General features: G+C 36.6%; 1 protein-coding gene across 4 annotated transcripts in view; it reads right to left on the bottom strand.

The window, feature by feature from the left end:
• LOC115982760 (ankyrin repeat-containing protein At5g02620-like) overlaps window positions 1-22,246 on the bottom strand; it is an 84,617-nt gene that overhangs the window by 50,165 nt on the left and 12,206 nt on the right. The window contains exons 2-4 of one of the 4 annotated variants that reach the window (XM_031105468.1): window positions 16,013-16,195; window positions 15,770-15,856; window positions 1,909-2,064 (exon numbers count right to left, since the gene is read on the bottom strand). In XM_031105468.1, the coding sequence (XP_030961328.1) occupies window positions 1,909-2,064; window positions 15,770-15,856; window positions 16,013-16,184 (415 nt within the window). In that variant the 5' untranslated portion in view covers window positions 16,185-16,195. Of the gene's footprint in view, window positions 1-1,908; window positions 2,065-8,459; window positions 8,510-15,769; window positions 15,857-16,012; window positions 16,196-22,246 lie in introns of those variants that run through there. The other 3 variants (XM_031105469.1, XM_031105472.1, XM_031105471.1) reach the window with 3 other exon arrangements.

Genomic DNA, 22,246 nt, shown 5'->3' with positions numbered 1-22,246 from the left:
TAAAATGTCTAGAGTTGACCCTGCATTAAGTTAACCCCTTGAGGTTATAAGTATACATTTTTAAAAGATGGCATTTTTGTCTTGTTTCTTTTATTATTCTTTTTCTCAACTCCTTTTGTTTTCGTAACTTTAACTCATGGAATTCACGGGACTACAACAATGCAACCAAAATATTACTTTTTATTATGATGATTTCTTTTTTGAGAAGATTATTGTGATGAATTTGATTGTATATATATAAATACATTTGTAAATTGTAATTGGCACATATCTAGTTAGATTTGTTTTTTCTAAATTTGGTTATAATTTGTTAAAATTATTTGACTTGAATGGTTTTATAAGTTGTATTAGTTTGGTGATAATCCTCCTAATACTAACCTGAGGTTCTTAATATCATTTTCATGTTGCTAATTAATTTATTTTTAATATTTATGTTAGACATATTATGACTCTAGTGACTCAAACTAATTGTAGACATGGGTGTCAATGTTTGACCCAATCCACAAACACGACTTGAACACAACACAGGTTTTTGTGGGTTAGAGTTAGGGTTAGGCCTTTGCGGGTTTGGGTCTTAAACGGGTCGACCTAAAAGTGACTCGATAAGAAATGTGTCATAGGCGGGTCAACTCGCGTGACCTGCAATAGACATGTTTAACATGACAATATATTTGTGTTAACCCAAAATGACCCATTTAACACAAATCATTTAACTCATATAACATATAAATATTCATTTTATTTTAGATTGGTCAAATAACTTTTAAACTTAAAAAGAAAAGTGAGTAATTACAAAACCTTACAAGTGATATAATTAGAAACTAAAACTTTATAAACCCTGGTCATGATCAGTATACTGTTTGCACTAATTCTTTTAATATTAATACTTAGCTTTTGACGTATTCTGTTTGTTGAACTATGTTATTTTAAATTTGAGTTGAAGTGTATGCACTTCTTTTGGAGTTTAAAGAAATTTTTTGTAGATGGATGTTATATTTTTGTTGAACTATGCTATTTTGAATGTGAATTGAAAACTTGAAGTGTATGCATTACTATTAGGATGTAAAGAGCTTATTTATATATGAATGTTATATTTAATATTAAGCAGGCTAAAATGGGTTGTATCACATTTATGTCAACCCAACATGACTTGTTTATTAAACATGTCAAGTGGGTCGGGTCATGTCAACCCACTTCATTAACAGGTCGAGTTAGGGTTGAAGAGCCATCACACGATTATGAAATGAGTCAGGTTTGGGTTGAGATATTTTAGTTGTATACCCCTATCTTGACAGGACACGAACCCAACATGTTAACCCGAGTTGACACTACACATGTACTTGTAAAATAAGCATATTAACCTTAGGTTAGTCTATGGTTAGCATAGGATTAGTCAATTACTTTATACTATATAAACATCACGTTAATTTCATTGTAACCCAAATGATTAATATAATATGTAGCCGTGAAGAAGTTTTTTTTATTTTTTATTATGGACGTAAACTATTAGGTCGAACTATGTGAACCTTTATATGTGCTTTCTCTTTTATACTTCCACTCATCATTCAATCATCATACAACAGCTTAAACAGATTACATAAATAAAAATAAGGGGGGCCAACACTCATAGGTCAACCTGAAACTGTGCAAACTTGTCACAGGTTTAAAAATAATATCCCGTTTAGGTGCGGATAATTTCAACCTAAACCTTAGAGGCTCAAAGCCAGACAAATCCAGTACTATCCAAAATATTTTACACCTGCAAATTGAGATTATTAAGGGGAAAATCGATTTGGGCTATTCTTTCTATGTTGTCGAGTTGTCCAACAAAGTCAAGATAGAGGAAAAAAAAGTTCCAATTTAAAAGATATAATAACAGGAATTACTCAACGAGGGGAAATTGATTACCTTCTCTTGTGATGTGGACTTTATATGATTGGTAATCTATTATGGGAAGGCGCTTCTTGAGATAAATTCTCTCTGACAAGTTCATAGTAGCATTTACCAGGGACGAAGTAAGAAACGAAATAGTTCCCAGAGTATCTTTGCTTTTAAACAGATTGCCTACAACGAATAAATCAAGAGTAGCAGATCTTAGTCCTAAACCATGCAACAAAATTGTTAGAGATATATTAGACATATTAACCCAATATAATAGGTCCAAACCTAATTCTACTTTGTATGCAAGCTAAGTCTCCTACTTATACTAGAAGTCTATTAGTCTAGGATTTAGTCTATTATATATACTCATGTTAAGGTTCATTGTAACACAAGTTATTGTACTACACTTTTATACAATAAAGAGGTAACCCTTGAGGGATTCCTTCGTGGATGTAGGCCAACAAGGCTGAACCACGTAAACTCTCGTGTTTGTTCTTAGTGACCCTATTCTATGCTTCTCCTTCTACAACCACTTTAGCATATACAACATGATATAACACATCGCGTTACTAATAATATAATTTAACAAAAATGATCAATACAGCAACAGTTCTTATCCAAAAATAAAAAAAATAAAAAAAATACAGCAACGGTTGATGGCCTCCTAAATAAGCTAAATTGAGCTGAGTATTAAAAGTAATTAATTTTTATTTAATTTTATTTCAAACACGAATCGAGTTTAAATTTGTCATCAAACTAAATTACATGTTCAAACAAGCTAAGTGTATTCATAGTTTTCTTATTTATAGTAAATACTATGGCTAAAATTTTACACATTCACAAATCTATATTATTAATTAATAATAACGAAATTATATTCTTAAAGTTTATTAGATACAATGATTTTTGTTTGTAAACTTATAAGTTAGATTCAACAACCATTTAATGTTAAAAATTAAATAAATTTTTATTACAAAATTGGATATTTATATTATCAATAAATTATATATATATATATATATATATATATATATATATTTATATTTGTAGGTAAAGAAAGATAAAAGTAGTATTGTGAGGTCTCAAAAGCTTGTATAACACAATATTATATGATCAACCAAAAGTTAATCGTTTTTAGTTTTACATGTATACTAATTGTTAACCCGTGTGATGCACAAAATAGCTCAACAAAGTTATACATATTTACTTTGCTTAAAAAAATAATCACTTGAAATGGAATAAGGATCCACCTAAATAGACAAAACTAAATGTCCTGGTTTTATGTAATTAGAAGCTGCTTTACCTAAAAGAAGAAACCATAGATTCAATTTAATCGAGACATTAACTCCCCCCACTCATAACTACAATTCAACCAATACAACACAACTCATGTTTCGTACTGGAATACTACTATTACTTTGATATAGCTTTATTTCTGAATGTAAGTGAGACTAACAATAGACAAAGATTGAAAATTAAGTTTCTGCGTTGGCATTGATCCGTAGGCCTTTAAACTTAGGATATAAATTCAAAATTTGTAATTCGTAAGGGAGTTTTAGATTCTTGACACTTTGCAAATTTGAAATTTTAAGGGAAACTAAGAAGTGGGTCTTATTTTTTATGCATTATTTCATAGTGGGCTTGTGGGTCTATGAACGTGAAGTCTAATTCATTAGAGATTTTTACTTGTTTGGTAGACTATTTGGTTGTAATAAATAGGTATTAAACTTGGACTTGGTTGTAACACTTGGTATTTAGTTTTTCAAGGCAATTTCAAGTTTTGTGAATAAGAGGGATTTATATGGAAGAAAGAAGTTGAAACCAAAAGTTGTGGAAGTGACAACGTCCTCTATACCTCTCCACTTCCGTCTTAGCCAACTTCTTCTCTTATAGTATCAACCTTGAAATTTTCGAGTCCGCCGAACATGTCGAGTACTTCGCCTCCAAGGTCACTCTCAACTTCCTCTCCAACCGCAACCTCTCTCTCTCCCTTATCGCTAGGATTCAGCTGGTCAGTTTATTCCACTTTTCTTTTCATCAATGCTTTCTTTTATCTTCAATCCTCTATTTATTTATTTATTTTTTCCCCTTACATATTCTCTTTATTTTTAAACAGGAGTGAATAATCTTCTTAAATTGTTTTCTTTTATTTCAAAGAATTCTTAATAAGGTTCTATATATATATATTGTAGATTTCTGGTGTCAATGTCAGTTGATTACTATTTTGTTAAATTACAAGTTACCTATAAGATAATTGAAGACAAGCTATGAGTTTTCCATGTTTGAAAATCTTGATCTTCATCAAAATCTGTAGAGTTTACAAAGTAAAATCTTTTCTAGAAAATTAGCCTATTTTCTATTGAAACTAACAGAATTTGTATTGCTCTATTTATTTATTTGGTTGGTTGAAAAATTTTGATCATGGGTTTTGTTGGTTTGCATTTCTGGGCTGAATCTAAAATTTAATACTAAATATTAAATTTGATGTTTTCTTCTTTTTTTCCTTTTTATTTCCATGTCCCAATCTCTCTATTTCATTGGCAGGCTTCAAGCGTAGGAATGGTACAAACAATCTTTTGTCAATAACTATGCAATTTTGTATTAGTTTTACGTGAGTTTCAATTTTTATTTTTTTTTTTTGTGATGATAGTTTGATATCTATTTGATTTATTTCTAATTACGTTCGATATCTATTTGCTTATGAATGATATCAAATCTGATCTTCACTTTCACAAAGCATAAGGTATCACATTCACAAAACTTAACCTAAGACATGCTATGCTTTCTTTCTTTTTGAGAAAATTTTAGATCCATTCCATTTATTTGTCTCAGGTTTTTGTTTTGTGCGTCTTTGGGTTAATAAAGTTTTTAAGGCTATCTAGTATTGTCAACAACATCGCATAAGTGGTGGTTTAAATTCTTCTTTCATTTCATTGCTTGGTTTTTTTTTCATTTTTACTTTGATTTGTGGATAATGACTCTTTTTTTTTTTTTTTTTCTTTTTTTGAGAAGTGAATAATGACTCTAAGTTCGTTACTATTCATACTGATGATGTATTGACTCGATTGGGTGGTTATTCTTTTTATTATATTTCAGTAACATTTGATAGGCCAAGAATGTATTGACCCATTTGGTAAATTATTCAATTAATTAGCCAGGTGAATTAATTAGATTCAATTACATGCAATAAGCGTGGTAACACAGATAAATCACCAACTAAGTTAAATGCAACGGAAAATAAATTTTAACACAGGTGATTTGTTTACGAATGGGGAAAACCCCTAAGGCAAAACCCCACCGGGTGAATTTAAGGTCACTACTCCCGATAATCCATTATTATCATAACAAGCGGTTACAAGTAAAAGGAATCCTAGTACCTAATACCAAGCTACAGTTGAATCTTTACCCTAATACCCAATTGGACTTGTAATGTAGTGACAATATCTCCTTTCAATGCACGACTTCTAGTACGTGACTAACCAATCGATGCACGGATTCAAGTGCGTGACTAACACTCCAACTTGAGGAAGATGTTATTTGCAAAGTTCTTCAGTTCATCCAACAATAAAGATCAAGAAGCTCCTTGGTTACAAAACTCTTGGCGCGCAAACGCAACAGCTTCTACAAGGAAGAAGATGAACTAGGGAAAATTGTCTCTAGTCACAATTTGAGTGAATAATCACTTTTCATCAAGTTGTATCACCTTAGATGGCCCTAAAAATAATCCTTATATATGTTTAGGGTTGTGAGAAAAGAAACCCTACATAAATAGCTTGGATATGCTTGAAAAAACAAATCTGGAAATCTGAATTTCGTAATTCTCGATAGATACAACTTTTGTTGAAAGCTGTCGAGAATTAAACATTAAACCTCGATAGATTTATCTATCGAGATATTTGTCGAGTTTTAATGAACAACACTTCTTCGCTTATTTCTTGGACAAACTTGCATGGCTTCAATACTAGACTTGAACTCTTGTTCCTTGAAGTATTAAACTCATCTTAGATCTACTCAATTACAAGTAAAGTGTGTTTTGTCAAAGAATTAGTCAATTTACAATGACATATGTTCTAACAAGATCCACATATGTCCTAACAACATTCAATTACATAACTTTTAAATTGATTTGCATTTTTGACATTTTAAATATTTGCATTGCATATACATACATACATACATACATATATATATATATATATATATATATTGGTGCACTCTATTCATTTGATAAATACCGATTAGCTTTGAGGTTTCGAAATTGAATATGGGTTAGACTTTAATAGAGATGGTGAAGGCTCAACATGTCAAGATGATGCCTTTATGATGAGGTGAGACATTATATTGAAGAAGATGAGAAGCTGATAGTTTACATGAAACAATAGGGCATTTGAAATTGGAGTTAGCTACCAAAACCTGCTGGTAGGAAAATTGTAAATGTTCAATTTCAGTGAATAAAAATTCAAGTCATTAAATTGTCATGGTTGTCTGCAGTTGTTTTGGGTGCTAACCTATAATTGATAATTTCATAAAAGTTCTCTTGCATTCTTTTCTTTTAAGTTTGGCAAAGCGTGGGGGGAGTTGTAGACTTCAGCAAAGAAGAGGCGGAAACAATACTCAAGCGTCATGAAGTGCCAAGAAACCAAAAAATACTCATATATATATATATATATATATATATAACTGTATTCATATGTAAACCATTTTATTAAATTTATTTAGTTGAATTCTGATTCAAATGAATGAATGGGCAGTTCAAAACAATTTATATATTTCTTTTTATTTCTTTTTATTTCTTTTTGCTCCTTTTAGATGTTCTTACACAGTATACTTAAATTGGTTGCTACATCATTATGTGTTTCCATTTGAATTTTTGGCTGAAACATCTGTAACCCCTAATGCAGAATATCACATGATAACATGTATAAACTACAATTTCAATAATATGCAAGTGGTATTAGAATTCGTCAGCACAAGTTCTCGGTCTAGTAGTGTAGGGGTCTAGTGCTACCTAAGCCCTAGTCTGTAGTATCTTTGTTTCCTTTCTCTTTGAGAAAGACGTGCCATTCCCTATAGTAACTCAGTTACTAGTAGGGCTAGGGTTTTCTCGTTCCTTAGTAGGGTGGGGGAAACAGATAGTGAGTGAATGGAGGATCTTACTCACAGATGTGATAGATTATCTCTCTCTGCGAGAGAGGGAGAGGGTCGTGTTATTGAAGAAACAAGTGGCCTCAGATTATGTTTTGGCTACAAAGGTTTTTACGAAGAGATCGTTGAACATGGAAGCAGTGGTGTGTACTTTCTGTCTCTATGGCACACTAAGGAGAGTTTTGAGGTCACAAATGCTGGGAGTAACACTTTGTTATTTGCTTTTGATCTTGAGGTTGATGCTGATAAGGTTCTTTTGGGAGAACCGTGGTCATATGATTGGCATCTGGTTGTTTTGCAACATTTTGATGGGAGTAAATCTATTTCGGAGTAAGAATTTAAGACCTGTTCCTTCTGGGTTCAAATCCATGATCTGCCTTTCAAGTATATGACTCTGGAGACTGCTATTGAAATAGGGGAGGCAATCGGCCCGGTTACAATCTCCTAAGACCTATCAGAGGTGAAGGGTGGCACTTTCATGTATGTTTGAATCAGTATAGATGTATCCCGACCTTTATGTCGAGGATGGAGAATTATGTTTGATGGAAGGTCCGAAGGGTGGGTTGCTTTCCAATATGAACGTCTACCAAATATATGTTTTTGGTGTGGAATGCTGTCCCATGATGACAAAGACTGCGAGATTTGGTTGAAAAGCAAGGGTACTCTGTCTGTAGTAAACCAATAGTTTGGGCACTGGATAAGAGCTTCTTAGTTTAGCTCATCTAGACCAAACGATTAAGGTCAAGGGATATGATTCAGGGAAATCCCAGCCTAGTTTAATGAGGTCGTTAGAATCAGGGATTGTAGCTGACTCAGAACAATCAAGGGATGGTAGGAGCGGAAAGGGGGGCGTGAAACCCTAGCCACGGTAGTGGAACGGGGGGGGGGGGGGGGAGTGATTAGGAGCTTTTGGGTTTGAATTTGGAAACTACCATGAATGTAAGGAATTCAATTTCAGCCAACTTAGCCCCTAATTTGGAGGCGATAATTGAGGATATTGATAAGGAGCTTAATGAGGATTTTCCAATTTCAAATCTTATTGTTTCGAGGATTAAAAAGGATCTCAAGGATAACAAATTCAAATTTGGAATGAGCGGCAGTTTAGTAGACCTGTCATGAGAGAGGGGGGGGGGGGGGGCGAGGGGGTGAAAATCCAAACGTAGTGACAGCCTATAGTGGAGTGATGAATGCAGATTTTGTGGTGGGATGGGCGGATCCTAAGGAAAAAAAAATAAAGGGGTGAAACTAGGAAAAGGAAAAAAAAGGTGAAAGGTCCATCAGGTGTAAGAGCACTATAATGAAGTTTTTTTTTTTTTTTTTTTTTTTTTTTTGAGAAACAGCAATAATAAAATTAAATAGCTATATTACTATTTTAACTTTACTAAAATACAAAAAATACTTTACAATAGTAAAGGTAATGTTAAAAATTTTACCTTCAAAGCCATAGTACCAACTACTTTTAACAGCGTACGGTAGCTTGAAGCTGAAAAAGAAAAAAATAATAATAACAATTTTTTATTCCCACTAACATTAAAATAATATTTTCTCTCTTTCTTTATTTAATTCTTTTCTATTTCTTTTCTTTCTTTCGTTTATCACGCAAAGACGGCAAAAATTGCTGAATAGACTATTTTCAGCAAAATATTAGGTGCATGGAATGTGTTCAAACTTATTTAGTTAGTTAGACTCTTTTTGAAAGTCGAGTTTGGCAAACTCGACTTTGGGCTGGAAAGCAAACACTATAGTGGCGTTTTTTTTAGTGGCGTTTGTCAAAAACGCCACTATAGGTACCATATAGTGGCGTTTTCTATAAACGCTGCTATAGCCACTACATGTAATACTACTTGTAAAGTCAATATTTTTAGGTTGGCAACCATGAAAAAATTGTAACCTTTAGAACTTAGGGTTTGTTTGGATACCGTTTATTGCTAAAAACTGAAAACTGAAAATACTGTAACAAAATAATTTCTAAATGTGTGAATAATGCCGTGGGACCTAGTTTTAAAGTTATATTTGCTGAATTCCGTACTTGCGAGTCCCGTGAACAGTGCACGAAACCCATAGAAAAAAACGCAGATGCGTAAAGCAACGCAGATGCATAAAGCAACGCAAATGCGTTGCTATCCAAACCCAGCCTTAGTTTTTTCTAGTTGTTTAGTCTAGAAATGAAGACTCAAGAAAGTAGGAAAAGATAAGTGCTGAAAAAAAAACTCACTTATCTCGATCGATCGAGATTTGTGCAGATCTAAATTCTCACTTTCTTTCTTAGCTATTGGATCTAAGGTTTTGATAGATGTAAATACAAACCCTAGAGCACATTTTACACACACTCAAGAGGGCAGTATTTTGTACACATATTTGAAGTTTTCTAAACCCTTTTTAAGTTACAACTGAAGGCCTTATGCAAATAACAAATCCAATAATAGAGTAAAGTTACTGCATCAATTTAACCACTGTTGATGATTTAAACCTTTGAGTGGAGATCTCAAAGTCACAAACTAGAGAGTTTGTGTGCAATAGTTTCACAATAGAAGAGTATGTGGATTCGGAGTTGCGTGTGGTCACGTAAGTAAATACTATTATACAAACTTCTATTCTATTAGTGAAATGTTGCTGTAAGGTTGAATTTTATCAACCATCTTGTTGGCTTTATTTCATGCCAAATTTGCTTTTATTTTAGCAATTAGTAACCCTGTATTTAGGTGGGAATCATGTAAGGGTAATGTGTGAGAGAGTGTGAAGAAATGCTCAAGATTGTGCAAAGAAGTAAGGACTCGCAACTGGATCTCGCAGGTGGCTCATGGCTTGCAAGCCGCCAGAAAGTTGCACACGTGCCAAGCATGCCAGAAGCTGAAGAGTCGCACCAGCTGTTGCACTACAGGACAAAAGTCCCAGGCTGGCCAGGCCGTTAGCTCGCGGCTTGAACTTGCGACTCAACCCAGTCGTGAGGTCAAGTCGCTAAAACACCCTGTTTGGGAAAAACTGACTTTTCACATTCCTTCTCATCCTACTATATTTATACCCTTATACCCACGATTTTGAGAAAGCTTCCAGAGAGAATTTTGAGAGAGAAACCCTAGAGAAAAACAAGATTGATTCATCCACAATCTTCACATAAAGACTCTTCAAATTCCTCTACTCTCTTCCTCTCCATTGTCAAATTCTTGAGAGGTACATTACCAAAACCTTTTCTCACCATACCCATATCTGTGAGAAGGTCATTTGGTATTTGGGAAGCAGTTAAGAAGGGACCAATTTCATATTGGTAGATGCTATAGTCAAGTAGCGGAATCCAGCAAGTTAAAGAAGAAATAGGTTCGACGTAACCTCGTTGGAGTAGGAGCTTGGAGGGCTTAGGTACATTGGGTAGATTAGGCTTGGAGGGTCTTCTACTGTTCATATATCCCAACTATATTCTTTAGTGAATTGTTTACTGCTTAGAGGGCGGCAGAGAGGTTTTACACCGAGGGCTTCGGATTCCTCTTTGATAACACATCAAGTGTTGTCCTTGTGTTTGCATCTCTCTTCCCTTAATCTTTTCCATTTAATTTTTGCTATGAATGTGATTTTATTTGGTTTAGATTGTTTATCAATTATGCATTAAGGTTATGTTCGTTTTCCGCACATTAATTGTTTAATATTAAGCTTGAATTGGTAATTTGTAAATTGGGGGTCTAAACGTTCAAGGTGTTTCATACACTTATTGAACTCTCATTTGGTATCAGAGCAGGTACACTTATATTGGTTTCATTACCATAGTGTGATCCTTGACCCTATATTGAGATGGATCGGTCTCAATCTTTAAATGCTTCACCATATTTTGATGATAGCAACTATGCCTTTTGGAAGGTAAGGATGAGAGCATTTCTGTGTTCTATTGATGAGGCTGTTTGGGATGCTATTGAAATAGGTTGGACAAAGCCAGAGGTAGCCAAATCCACTTGGGATAAGGAAGCTCTCGCGGTGTCAAATGCTAATAGTAAAGCACTTAATGCAATTTTTTATGGTGTGTCCCCAGATGAATTCCATCGGATTTCTGATATCTCCGTTGCCCAGGAAGCATGGCAGATTTTGGAAACCACTTATGAGGGTACAAAGAAAGTTAAAGACACAAAGATACAAATGTTGACTACTCGGTTTGAGGAGCTCAGGATGAGCGAGGATGAGTCCTTTGACTCTTTCTATAGTAAGCTAAATGAAGTGGTCAATGGCAAGTTTAACTTGGGAGAGAAAACAGAGGACTCGAAAGTTGTAAGAAAAATTCTTTGTTCATTGCCGGAGAGCTTCCGTGCAAAGGTGACTGCAATTGAGGAGAGCAAAGACCTTGATGAAATCAAAGTCCAAGAGCTGTTGTGTAAATAGGTTATTCTATTCTTCACTGCTTTGAACTTTCTTATTCTACACCTGTCTCTGAACTGTGTCTTGATTGAGTGCTTTGGTGCTATATTTTTGACAATAACGTGTTACTAATGTTCTGAGTATTCCTCTATTGTACTCTGTATTGTGGCCTTTTCTGCTTGTTCACAGATGGCACCTTCTCCTACAAAGAAGAAGACTCCTGCTAAGAAAGTTGACAAAATGTTGAAAATGGACCATAACTTATTTAGGTCGGTTCAACACTTTGATAGATATAGGGATTCTTTCCTGAGGGGTACCATCATTCAGGAAAGATTTTTTGACTTAGGGGATTTTAAGGACACCTTCATTCCAAATTGCTTTGAGGGCAGAGGATGGGATAAATTACTAAATGACCTACCTGCTGTCTATGAGCCTTTAATTAGAGAATTCTATGCAAATGCTGTGATAAGGGAGGATGAGTTGAGTTGTTTCCAAGTTGCTTTGAGGGCAGAGGATGGGATAAATTACTGAATGACCTACCTGCTGTCTATGAGCCTTTAATTAGAGAATTCTATGCAAATGCTGTGATAAGGGAGGATGAGTTGAGTTGTTGGGTTAGAAGAAATGAATTCACCATAGATGCCCATAATATTGATGAGGTGCTAGGGCTTGAAGGATTAGAGACTCTGACTTCACCAACTACAAGGACAGGATGCTTTTTATAGAAACTGTCCAAACTCACATTGGTGGACAAAGAGAAGGGAGATGCCTCAACACTACCGCATTTCCAGCTGACATGAGGTGCCTAACCACCATCATGATGTTCAATCTGTATCCTGTGAGGAAGCTGACTACAATCAACAATGCCAGAGCTATCTTCCTCATGGAACTTAAGGAGAAAACTTTCATTGACATCAGCTCTCACATCTTTAACACTATTGTGGATGAGACTAAAACCACCTCTAGGCCTAAGCTGATCTTTCCTAGCCTTCGTATGAGGCTTTTCAGAGCAAAAGGTGTTGAAATCCCTCAAGATATCAGTCCCATGTCTACACCTTCAGCTATCAACAAGCTAACCATCATCAGGATTCAAGTTCGTCTTCCAGGTGATGAAGAGGTAGGTGATCAAGATGAGGGTGACCAAATGGAGACTGAGACAGTGACTGTAGGACAAGCTTCAACACCTAGAAGTTGAGGCAAGAGGAGCAGAGCTTCAACCTCATCAGAGGTACCACCTGATGCATTCCAGATCATTCTTGAGAGGATTGATGGACTCAAAGAGGTCCAGAATAAGCAAACTGACAGGATGGCAGCACTTCAGGATCAGCTCAACATACTTTCAGCCAAGTTTGACAACTTTAGCACCCAGCAATGACCCTTTGGCCATTTCGGTCAAAAAGGGGGAGAACTTTTGAGGGATAGCTCCTAAGGGGGAGTGTCAGTTTAAGGGGGAGCTGTTTATGCTTTGGTTTTACTTTATGTTTATTATAGTTTATGGGTTTAATGTGTCTAAGCACTTAGGTTAATGTTTTGGCTTTAAACTCATGGATCTGTTTTATTACAACTCATGTTACATTGGTTTGTTAATATTTAAAGTTGTGTTTCAGTATGTTTATGGTGGTTTATGCCTATGTTGCTTTTGTAAGATTTTAGAGTTTGTTTCCATGTGTTTTGTAGGCTTTTATGGTTTGTACCATGTTATACAGCCTTTATGTTCTGTTGCCATAATACTTCTAGCTAAATGTCATGCATTTTTTTTAAGTATTCTCACTCTTGTGCCCTAGTAGGATTTTGTTCCTAGATGCATATATTTTAAGTATTGTGCATTGGTTGAGTGTTGGGCATGCAAGTGATTTGTATTAAGCTTATTAACTTGTATGTCCGGATGTTTATTCCAAGTGTGAATGAGCATTGTGGTCACTATTTTATAGTGATTATCTGTTTGGTCAAGCCATGGTTTATTTCTCATTCCATTTTGCTTGATTGCATTGTGCTTTCCTCATATGCCTTACAAGTTTTCTGCATACAATGATCAAATTGTGTTGTTGTGTTTCAGGAGTTACTTGTTCATATGTTTTAAGAGCTTATCAGATTCTAGAGTTAGGTATGAGTGAGTTTTGTTCAACTGTTCCCAACTCACATATTAAGTCTAGAGTTTGTTTTAGGGTTTTCTCACGGAATAGCCAAAGGGGGAGATTGTAAGGTTGAATTTTATCAACCATCTTATTGGTTTTATTTTGTACCAAATTTGCTTGTATTTTAGCAATTAGTAACCCTATATTTAGGTGGGAATCATATAAGGGTAGTGTGTGAGAGAGTGTGAAGAAATACTCAAGATTATGTAAAGAAGCAGGGACTTGTGGCTGGATCTCGCGAGTGGCTCGCGGCTTGCAACCTGCCAGAAAGTTGCACACATGCCAAGCATGCCAGAAGCTAAAGAGTCGCGCCAGCTATTGCACTACAAGACAAAAGTCCTAGGCTGGCCAGGCCGTTAACTCGTAGCTTGAACTCGCAACTCAACCCAGTCGCGAGGTCAAGTCGCCAGAACACCCTGTTTGGGAAAAACTGACTTTTCACATTCCTTCTCACCCTACTATATATATACCCTTATACCCATGATTTTGAGAGAGCTTCCAAAGAGAATTTTGAGAGAGAAACCCTAGAGAAAAACAAGATTGATTCATCCACAATCTTCACATAGAGACTCTTCAAATTCCTCTACTCTCTTCCTCTCCATTGTCAAATCCTTGAGAGGTACATTACCAAAACCTTTTCTCACCATACCCATATCTGTGAGAAGGCCATTTGGTGTTTGAGAAGCAGTTAAGAAGGGACCAATTTCATATTGGTAGATGCTATGGTTAAGTAGCGAAATCCGGCAAGCTAAAGAATAAATAGATTCGGCGTAACCTCGTTGGAGTAGGAGCTTGGAGGGCTTAGGTACATTAAGTAGATTAGACTTGGAGGGTCTTCTACTGTTCATGTATCCCAACTACATTCTTTAGTGGATTGTTTACCTCTTGGAGGACGGCAGAGAGGTTTTACGCCGAGGGCTTCGGTTTCCTCTTCAATAACACAACGAGTGTTGTCCTTGTGTTTGCATTTCTCTTCCCTTAATCTTTTCCATTTAATTTCTGCTGTGAATGTGATTTTATTTGGTTTAGATTGTTTATCAATTCTGCATTAAGCTTATGTTCATTTTCCGCACATTAATTGTTTGATATTAAGCTTGAATTGGTAATTTGTAAATTGGGGGTCTAAACGTTCAAGGTGTTTCATACACTTATTGAACTCTCAGTTGTCTTGAGGATTATTTAGGATAAATCCTCCTCAAATTTATTACTTTGAAACCATAGTTTCAAAAGTTTTCCTGTGTCATTATTCTTGGTGTTCATGTGATTTGTGATTGTGTGATGTTTGTTTAAATCATATCTAACTGCATAATTAATCACTTTAATTAATTGGCTAGAGATTTGATTGAATCTGACTCAACTGGGTTCTAAAACCATAACACTAATCATAGTGGTTAGTAGTTTTTTTTTCCTGATCCTGTTAATCCCAGTGCTCTTCTTAGTACTTTCTTTACCATAGAATGAAAAAATAAAAATGCAAGTTCTTTATAATATATATGTGAGATATTTTATTCTCAAAGTTTGACTAATTGTCTTAGGTGAAACATTATCATGTAGTGTGTGACTAAGAAAGATAAAATTGTCACTTAAATAATTAAATTCAAGTGCAAAAAATAAAAAGAATAATTTGACATTCAAGGGATGAATAAGTAAGAAATCAAAATTAGTTATAGACATCAGTTTCAATTCCTTTCCTGTATATGATCGTAGGTATGCGACTTTTTAAATCAGATTATTCCCTGCTGAAAGCTAGTGCTATTAACCCAATCCATTAAAAATCACTATCCATGTTTTGATACTAAAATTATGTTTTTGGGTCGATTTATATTTTTTTCATGGGGAGTTTATCACTGGAATGCAACTTCATAAACATTTGGGTTGGAAGACAATTTTTGTATTTCAATTTATTACAATTCTTATTTTAAAGTTGTAAGATCCATAGAACAATATAGTATATTATGTTTCAATTTATTACATTTGTTCTTAAAAAAAAAAAAAAAAACCATTTTTGGATGATATCTTGAATAATTGCTACATTTATTATGTAAATTATTCCAACAAAAATATATGAAATGAAGATTTGAAATAAGCTCTTAAACTATAATAAGAAAATACACAACATCTCATATTTAATAATTTTCCCGCGCATTGCACCTGTTAGCGACTAGTTGGTATATAATCTGCTGCGAGATTGTATAAAATTATTGCTTTCAAAATAAAAAGTTTGATGTAAAAACCAAAACACAAAAAACTAGACAGATGAGGGGACTTACTTTTCTGCGTGCGAATGACAGCTGCATGCAAGACATTCATGCCTTTCCTTCCCCGCGAGTAGAATTTTGTATCAGGGTTGCCCTCTACTAAAGTGAAGGGAAAGACAAAAAGAAAATAAGTTAGTATATTATCAAATCAGAATTGATTTATTTATTTACTTAGTAGAAGTAGAGACAAAAAATGGATTTCAACAATAAAGCAGAATCAGCAGATAAAAATTTTGCTGCCAAATAGACACCTACTCTTTTCTAGGATAAGCAGAGCAACTTGGTAACGCTCTCTATCCACAGCCCTGAACAGAGGAGATTCTTCATCATCGGCATTATGCCAGTTATCATCTTCCAACTCTTTATTCCTTAGTAGTGGTTCTTCAATATCTTCGTGTCCTGCACTACCCAATGGAGCGTTGCCCATCTCCAGATGCCCTAAACAAGCAACAATATGCTTTAGGGTGTTGTTTGTTTTATACAGAAACGATGGACAATCATTTATATTTTGTTACGCAACACATCCTTCTTTCCATATTTTGCGGCAACATCAAGAATGGTGTTTTATGTGAATGTTACCAAAGGAACGGTAGCGAGGTCATGTAAATCAGCCAACAAATTGCACCATTTAACTTTACCTAAAATCAATGCTATCAATATATTTTAAAAAAAATTCTTCATATGTTTCAATGTTCTTATTAGTGTTTTGGACCGTGTTTTGGTTTGTCTAATAAAACGGAATATTTCAGTACCAACTTATTTAAGTGTACCATATTTCCGGATAACCACTAATAAATTTTGTAATATATATATATATATATATATATATATATATAGTACAACATTTATATCCTTAAGTCCGCATCACATGATATCATACCATATCAAATTATTAATTCAAAATAACAAAAAAAAAATGCATTCTTAATATCATCAATACACAATGATAATATAAGTAATAATATGTCATATATGAGTAAAGGAAAAAAATATATATTAATGAAGAAAACAAAAACATGTCATGTGTGAGTAAAGTAAACAAGAAAAATACATTGTTAAAGTAAAATAATAATAAAATGCCATATGTGACTAAGTAATAAAAAAATAAGTTTAGGAAAAAAATAATGATTCATTTACATACCAGCCAAAATAATCATACCGGGTATAATTTAGTTGAATGGACAGAAATAGGTGAAATTGGGTAAAATATGCTAGAATTTAGAACAAGATAGAATAGAGGGGTGTTTTGTATCGATTAATTACTTGGAATGAAAATTTTTCGGCCATTCTAGGAGGAATGGAACAAAATTCAAAGCATGCAGTGATATGTTTTAATTAAAGAAAAAATATGAATTCAGTAATAAGTTATTGGATGATGTCATATTATTTATAGTTATATCAGGTATAACTTGAATCCAACTCATATATATTATGTTAGGTGTAACTTTAAGTAAAATTTCACTACTCAATATTTTTTTATATGATAAAAATTTTGACAACTTCACTACTGAATTACATTTTCTTCTAATACCTTTCCATGTTTGCAAAATTTCAATACAATCAAACTTAAATAATTATTTCATGTATTAAATCTTTACTATAGGGACAAAGTTTGGAACCCAAGCCCAAATTGCATGGAATCCTGGTCTGAAAAGCCCAATACAATGAATTTTGTAGAGTATGGGTCAAAGAACTAACTTTAGATGAGTTGAGCAATGACTTGCATGGGATTAAGGAACAAACAGACAAGAATAAAAACTATTATGATCGAAGGACCTTCTGTCCGAGGAGACTTAGAATTTTATTTATGAATACAGATCACCACATTAGGGTTCTTTTGCACACTATAGTATTATTTTCTTCTTTTTCGCCCCCTACTTCATAAGGGCTTCTTTACATTATATAGGCTCTTTCTGATCATCTGGGCCTTACACTTGTTGATCATCTAAACCTCCACTTGAACACCTGTCCCATCAGACACCCCTTTCAGTCCTTTGTGAGTTGTGGCAGCCAAGGCAACACTGTTCAGAGGTCTTCTCCACATTAATGTGGCCAGAAAAGCAGCTACAATGCATTTAATGTGGTAGTGGCAGCCTTTCCTTAGATATTTTGAGTTTTCTTCTCTTTCACGTGTTCAAGGGGCGTACTTCAACCACTTGAATATACACTTGGTCTGGGTTTGCCGTGTCCGAAGAGAAGTTCCTCCTCGGACTTTCTTCCCTTTGTCTCCCAATGCTGAGGCTTGTAAAGTAGATCACCTAAGTCATGCTTCTCTCCTTAGGCTTGTTAATGTCCTCGGACAAGGTCCAAGGCCCAATACATTATTTTGGGCTATAGTCCCCACAATAGCCCCTCAAAACTCTACTTTTTCTCTCCATCCAAGGAGAAAAGCGGGGTTTTGATTTTTTGGAGAGATAAGATCAATTAATTTTTAGTTCACACATGCAGGAGTGGTTGCTTCTGACGCATTGTAGATTGCGAGGCGCTATTAATTGCTCCAGGCGGCTATGTGTTCCCCCATCCAACGGCGAAGCGTAGATCCAACGGCTGGCATTCCTCCTTGAATTTTGAGTGGGAGCAACCTTTCCCCTCCTTCCTTGCTATATAAAGCCTTGAAGAAACTCTTTTGCCTTTCTTTTTTTACGAACTTCCAAGAACTTCAGAGAACTTCAGCGCCCAGTCTTCCTAAAACGCAACAGACCTTTGAATTCCCATAGTCATTCCTGTGAGAAGTTTTCCCTTGAACAGATCTCTGAAAGCTTTAGAGACTATTGTACGGATACCCGTAAGTTCTTATTCCTTCACATTACCCTATCTTCATCTCGACCTTCCTCCTCGGCCCTTCAATTCATATAGATGGGTAAATTCAAGCGTTTAGTAGATACACTAGCCGCCATGGAGCCTTTTCTAGGTACCTCATTCCACAGGGGGTGGTTTTAGCGTATTGTCCCAAAGACCGAGTACTGATCGATAGAGATGTGGGTGAAGTCGTCATTCCCATGATTACTTTCATAGAGGGAGGAATAACGCTTCCCATGCGTAGGATTACCTGAGATTACTTGCTTAACCATAGGTTGTTACCTTATCAGTGCACCCCCAACCTATTTAGGGTCTTGGGCAGCATAGATGCCCTGAACGAGCAGATGGGTTTAGGTCTCACATGGCACAATGTAGTTCACATGTACAAGTACCACCATCTTGCCAAGCCGGGGTACTACCTTAAATCTTGGTCCGAGATCGTTAGGCTAATCTCCTGTCTTCCTAAGTCCAATAAGGGTATGAAGGATGACTACCTGATTACCTCGGGGGAATGGAGCGACGGTCTTTATTGTCCAACTCGAGCAGGAGATCCAGGTGCGGTACCTCTAGGATCAATCCCTTGGGAAGGGGGTTTAACCCTTTAGTTTTATTCCTTTCACTTGGAAATTCAAACTTTTCCCTTTTTTATTTATTTATTTAGAAAATGTCTTTTTAACAATCTGACTACAATTCCCTTCTCGGCTGTTTTGCAAATCGAGCCCACGTTGCTCCTCGGCTAAGCCATACAAATGTTCAAGCCCTCAACTATCTCTTGAGGCCAGAGATCTTCATTCATGAGGATGGACAATTGCGTGCCGCCCACTTGATCTTGGGTTATGAGCCCTTATCTCGCACTTTTTTGGACGTCGGCCAATCAATAAGAGTGGGTAGTACAAGGTTATCTCAGATTGACGTGTCGAAGCCGGGATTCTTGGCTCGAAGGGACCTTCCACCGGTTACTCTACCCATTCTTCAAAATCCTCAACCAGCTGCATAGCTACCTCCACAAGACAATCCCAGAGCTGCAGCATTTGTTGAAGAGGAGACGGAGTCATCTTGTCTTTCACTAGAGGAGGAGATAGACGAGTTCTATTTTGAGGAGGATAACCCAAAAGCTCCCCTAATTGAACTCTCAAACGCCGAGGGCGAGCCTGATAGAAACTCAACAATTTTCGTTCCTCCTCTTGTTATTGCCTGCCCGGACGACTCCTCCAACGAAGAGGTGGACGACATGGCCTCAAACAAAGGCAATAAGAGTTTGCGGGAGCTCATGGCTGCTCGGGGTAAGGGGTAAACCTCGAAGGCGTCCACTAAGTCCCAGACTCCCTCCAACCTTCCTCTTGCTCCTTCACAGGTCCCCGCCGACCTCGGCCTGAAAGTCAATCCCGACTTGAAAAAGAAAAGGCCGGTCGAGTCCCTTGAGCAAGGCGAGGTGGGTCCTTGCCAGGGCACGAAACAACAAAAAGTGATAAGAGAGCCTCGGGACAAAAGGGCTCCATCAGTGGAGAGCTGAGATGAGCTGGAAAGGGCTAAAGTGAGCATCCTGCTGCGTACTTGAAGCCCTCAACTCGAGGTGGACGGAGCAAAAATTCCCTACAATGCCTCAGTCCGGGAGTACTAAAGGGGCCAAGCAGGGTACATTGCTGAAACCCTGGAGCAGCCCATGCTCCTTCCTAGGGACATGGAAGCTTACAGGCACATTTTGTAGAATGAACGCTTCCTGTCTCTGAAGAGGGATCTTGCGATGGTAAGGCAACTTATCCTCTTATAGGCATAATTATTGGGCCATACTATATTCTAACTCATGCCATTTTGTGATTTTTAGGCAGATTACTCAGCAGGTCTTTATGGCCGAGGAGTGGTGTCGCGACGCTCGCAAGATGGCTGATGCTGAAGCCATCTCTCATGCCGAGGTAGAGAAGACACTAGGGGTCCTCAAGCAGGAGCAGCATGAACTGGTTGAGAAGTTCAAGGAGGTGGAGACAGGCAGTAGGAGCACTGAGGCTGGCCTGAAGAACGCTGAGAAACAAGCTGAAGACCAACGCCAGTTGCTGCACGTGACTGAGATCAACCTTGCCATCGAAAAGCAAGCCGTTTTGAATCTCAAAACTGCGTTGCAAAAAGTTAAGGAAGAGGTCCAGCTAGCCAAGGAAGCAGCCAAGGCCGAGAAGAGGGCTGCTTATCAACTTGGAGTGGAGGAGATGAAAACAAGGCTCACCGAGGAATTGTCAGAAGTATGCAGGGATTACTGCAGCATTACATGGGGTCAAGCTCTCAATGCTGCGGGTGTCCCTGCAGATTCTACTTGGAGGTTGCCCGAAAATGTCTTTTACCCTCTAGAGATCCGGGAGGTCCCTACCGCTGCCCCTAAAGCTTCTGAATAGCCTATAGCTGTCCCTGATGCCATCCCCATAGCTGAAATTACTAAGGGCTCTAGCCAGGTCACCGTCCAAAGTGAGGATGCTGAGGGGGAGAAAGGCAAAGGTAAGGGCAAAGGGAAAAAACCCTCCTCCAAATCTAAGGATCCTTTTAAGGAGACAGTTACTGAGGCCGAGGGTCATGGGTTGACCCAAAAGCTAAGGATGTTCCTCCTCCTCAGCCAGAGCAAAAAGAAGATCCCCCTATTGAGGTTTAGCACCTAGGGTTTTTCTCTTTCTCTTTTTTTTGTATCATTTTGAAGAGAAGTTGTATTATATTTTTGTTTTCAAAGACTTCTCATCCAATAGTATTGTATTATCTCCGTTTATTAATATAAATGCTCTTTCTCTCATTCTTTATTCTTCTGCTTGATGTTGATGGGATTTTATTGTATTGCTCTGAGTCAATGTGACTATTCCTTTAGTTGAAGTTTACAACAAGATTTTGCCAATATAATCAAGTGATAAGAGTAGGACTGTGCAATGAACTTTAGGCAGTGAAGGCTGCCATGCAAGACTTTGGTTGTGTTTAAAACTAGATAGATGCCATAAGTTATTAATTTCCCTTAAGCCTGTGGTCCGAGGAGCCATGCAGGACTTAGGTTCATAAGTTATTAATTTCCCCTAAGCCTGTGGTCCGAGGAGCCATGCAGGACTTAGGTTCTGTTTAAAACTTGGATAGATGCCATAAGTTATAAATTTCCCCTAAGCCTGTGGTCCGAGGAGCCATGCAGGACTTAAGTTCTATTTAAAACTTGGATAGATGCCATAAGTTATTAATTTCCCCTAAGCCTATGGTCCGAGGAACCATGCAGGACTTAGATTTTGTTTAAAACTTGGATAGTAATGAGTCGGAAGACGTGCAACTATCATGAAATATAGTGTAAGCAAAACCATTTTTATTAATAATAATACCTTCTTAGGTTATTTACATTCCATGGGCGGGGTACAGCTCTCTCATCTAAGTCCTCCAAATAATATGCACCTATTCCTGCCACCAAAGTGATGAGGTACGGGCCTTCCCAGTTGAGTCCCAGCTTTCCTCAAGATGGGTTCTTAGCACTGCCCAAAATTTTTCTTAGCACTAGGTCTCCTGGCCCTAGTGGTCGCAGTTTTACATTGGCATCATACCCCTGCTTGAGCTTCTGGTGGTAATAGGCCAGTTGGATCATTGCCTTTTCTCTTTTCTCCTCGATTAAATCTAAACTTCTTTCTAGGAGTTCGTCATTGTTGCTTGGGGTAAAGGTGCTTGCTTTCAACATTGGAAAGCTAG

This window comes from Quercus lobata, chromosome 3 (genome assembly GCF_001633185.2).
Source record: "Quercus lobata isolate SW786 chromosome 3, ValleyOak3.0 Primary Assembly, whole genome shotgun sequence".
Classification (NCBI taxonomy): Eukaryota; Viridiplantae; Streptophyta; class Magnoliopsida; order Fagales; family Fagaceae; genus Quercus; species Quercus lobata.
This window is presented reverse-complemented; position numbering and strand designations above follow the sequence as displayed.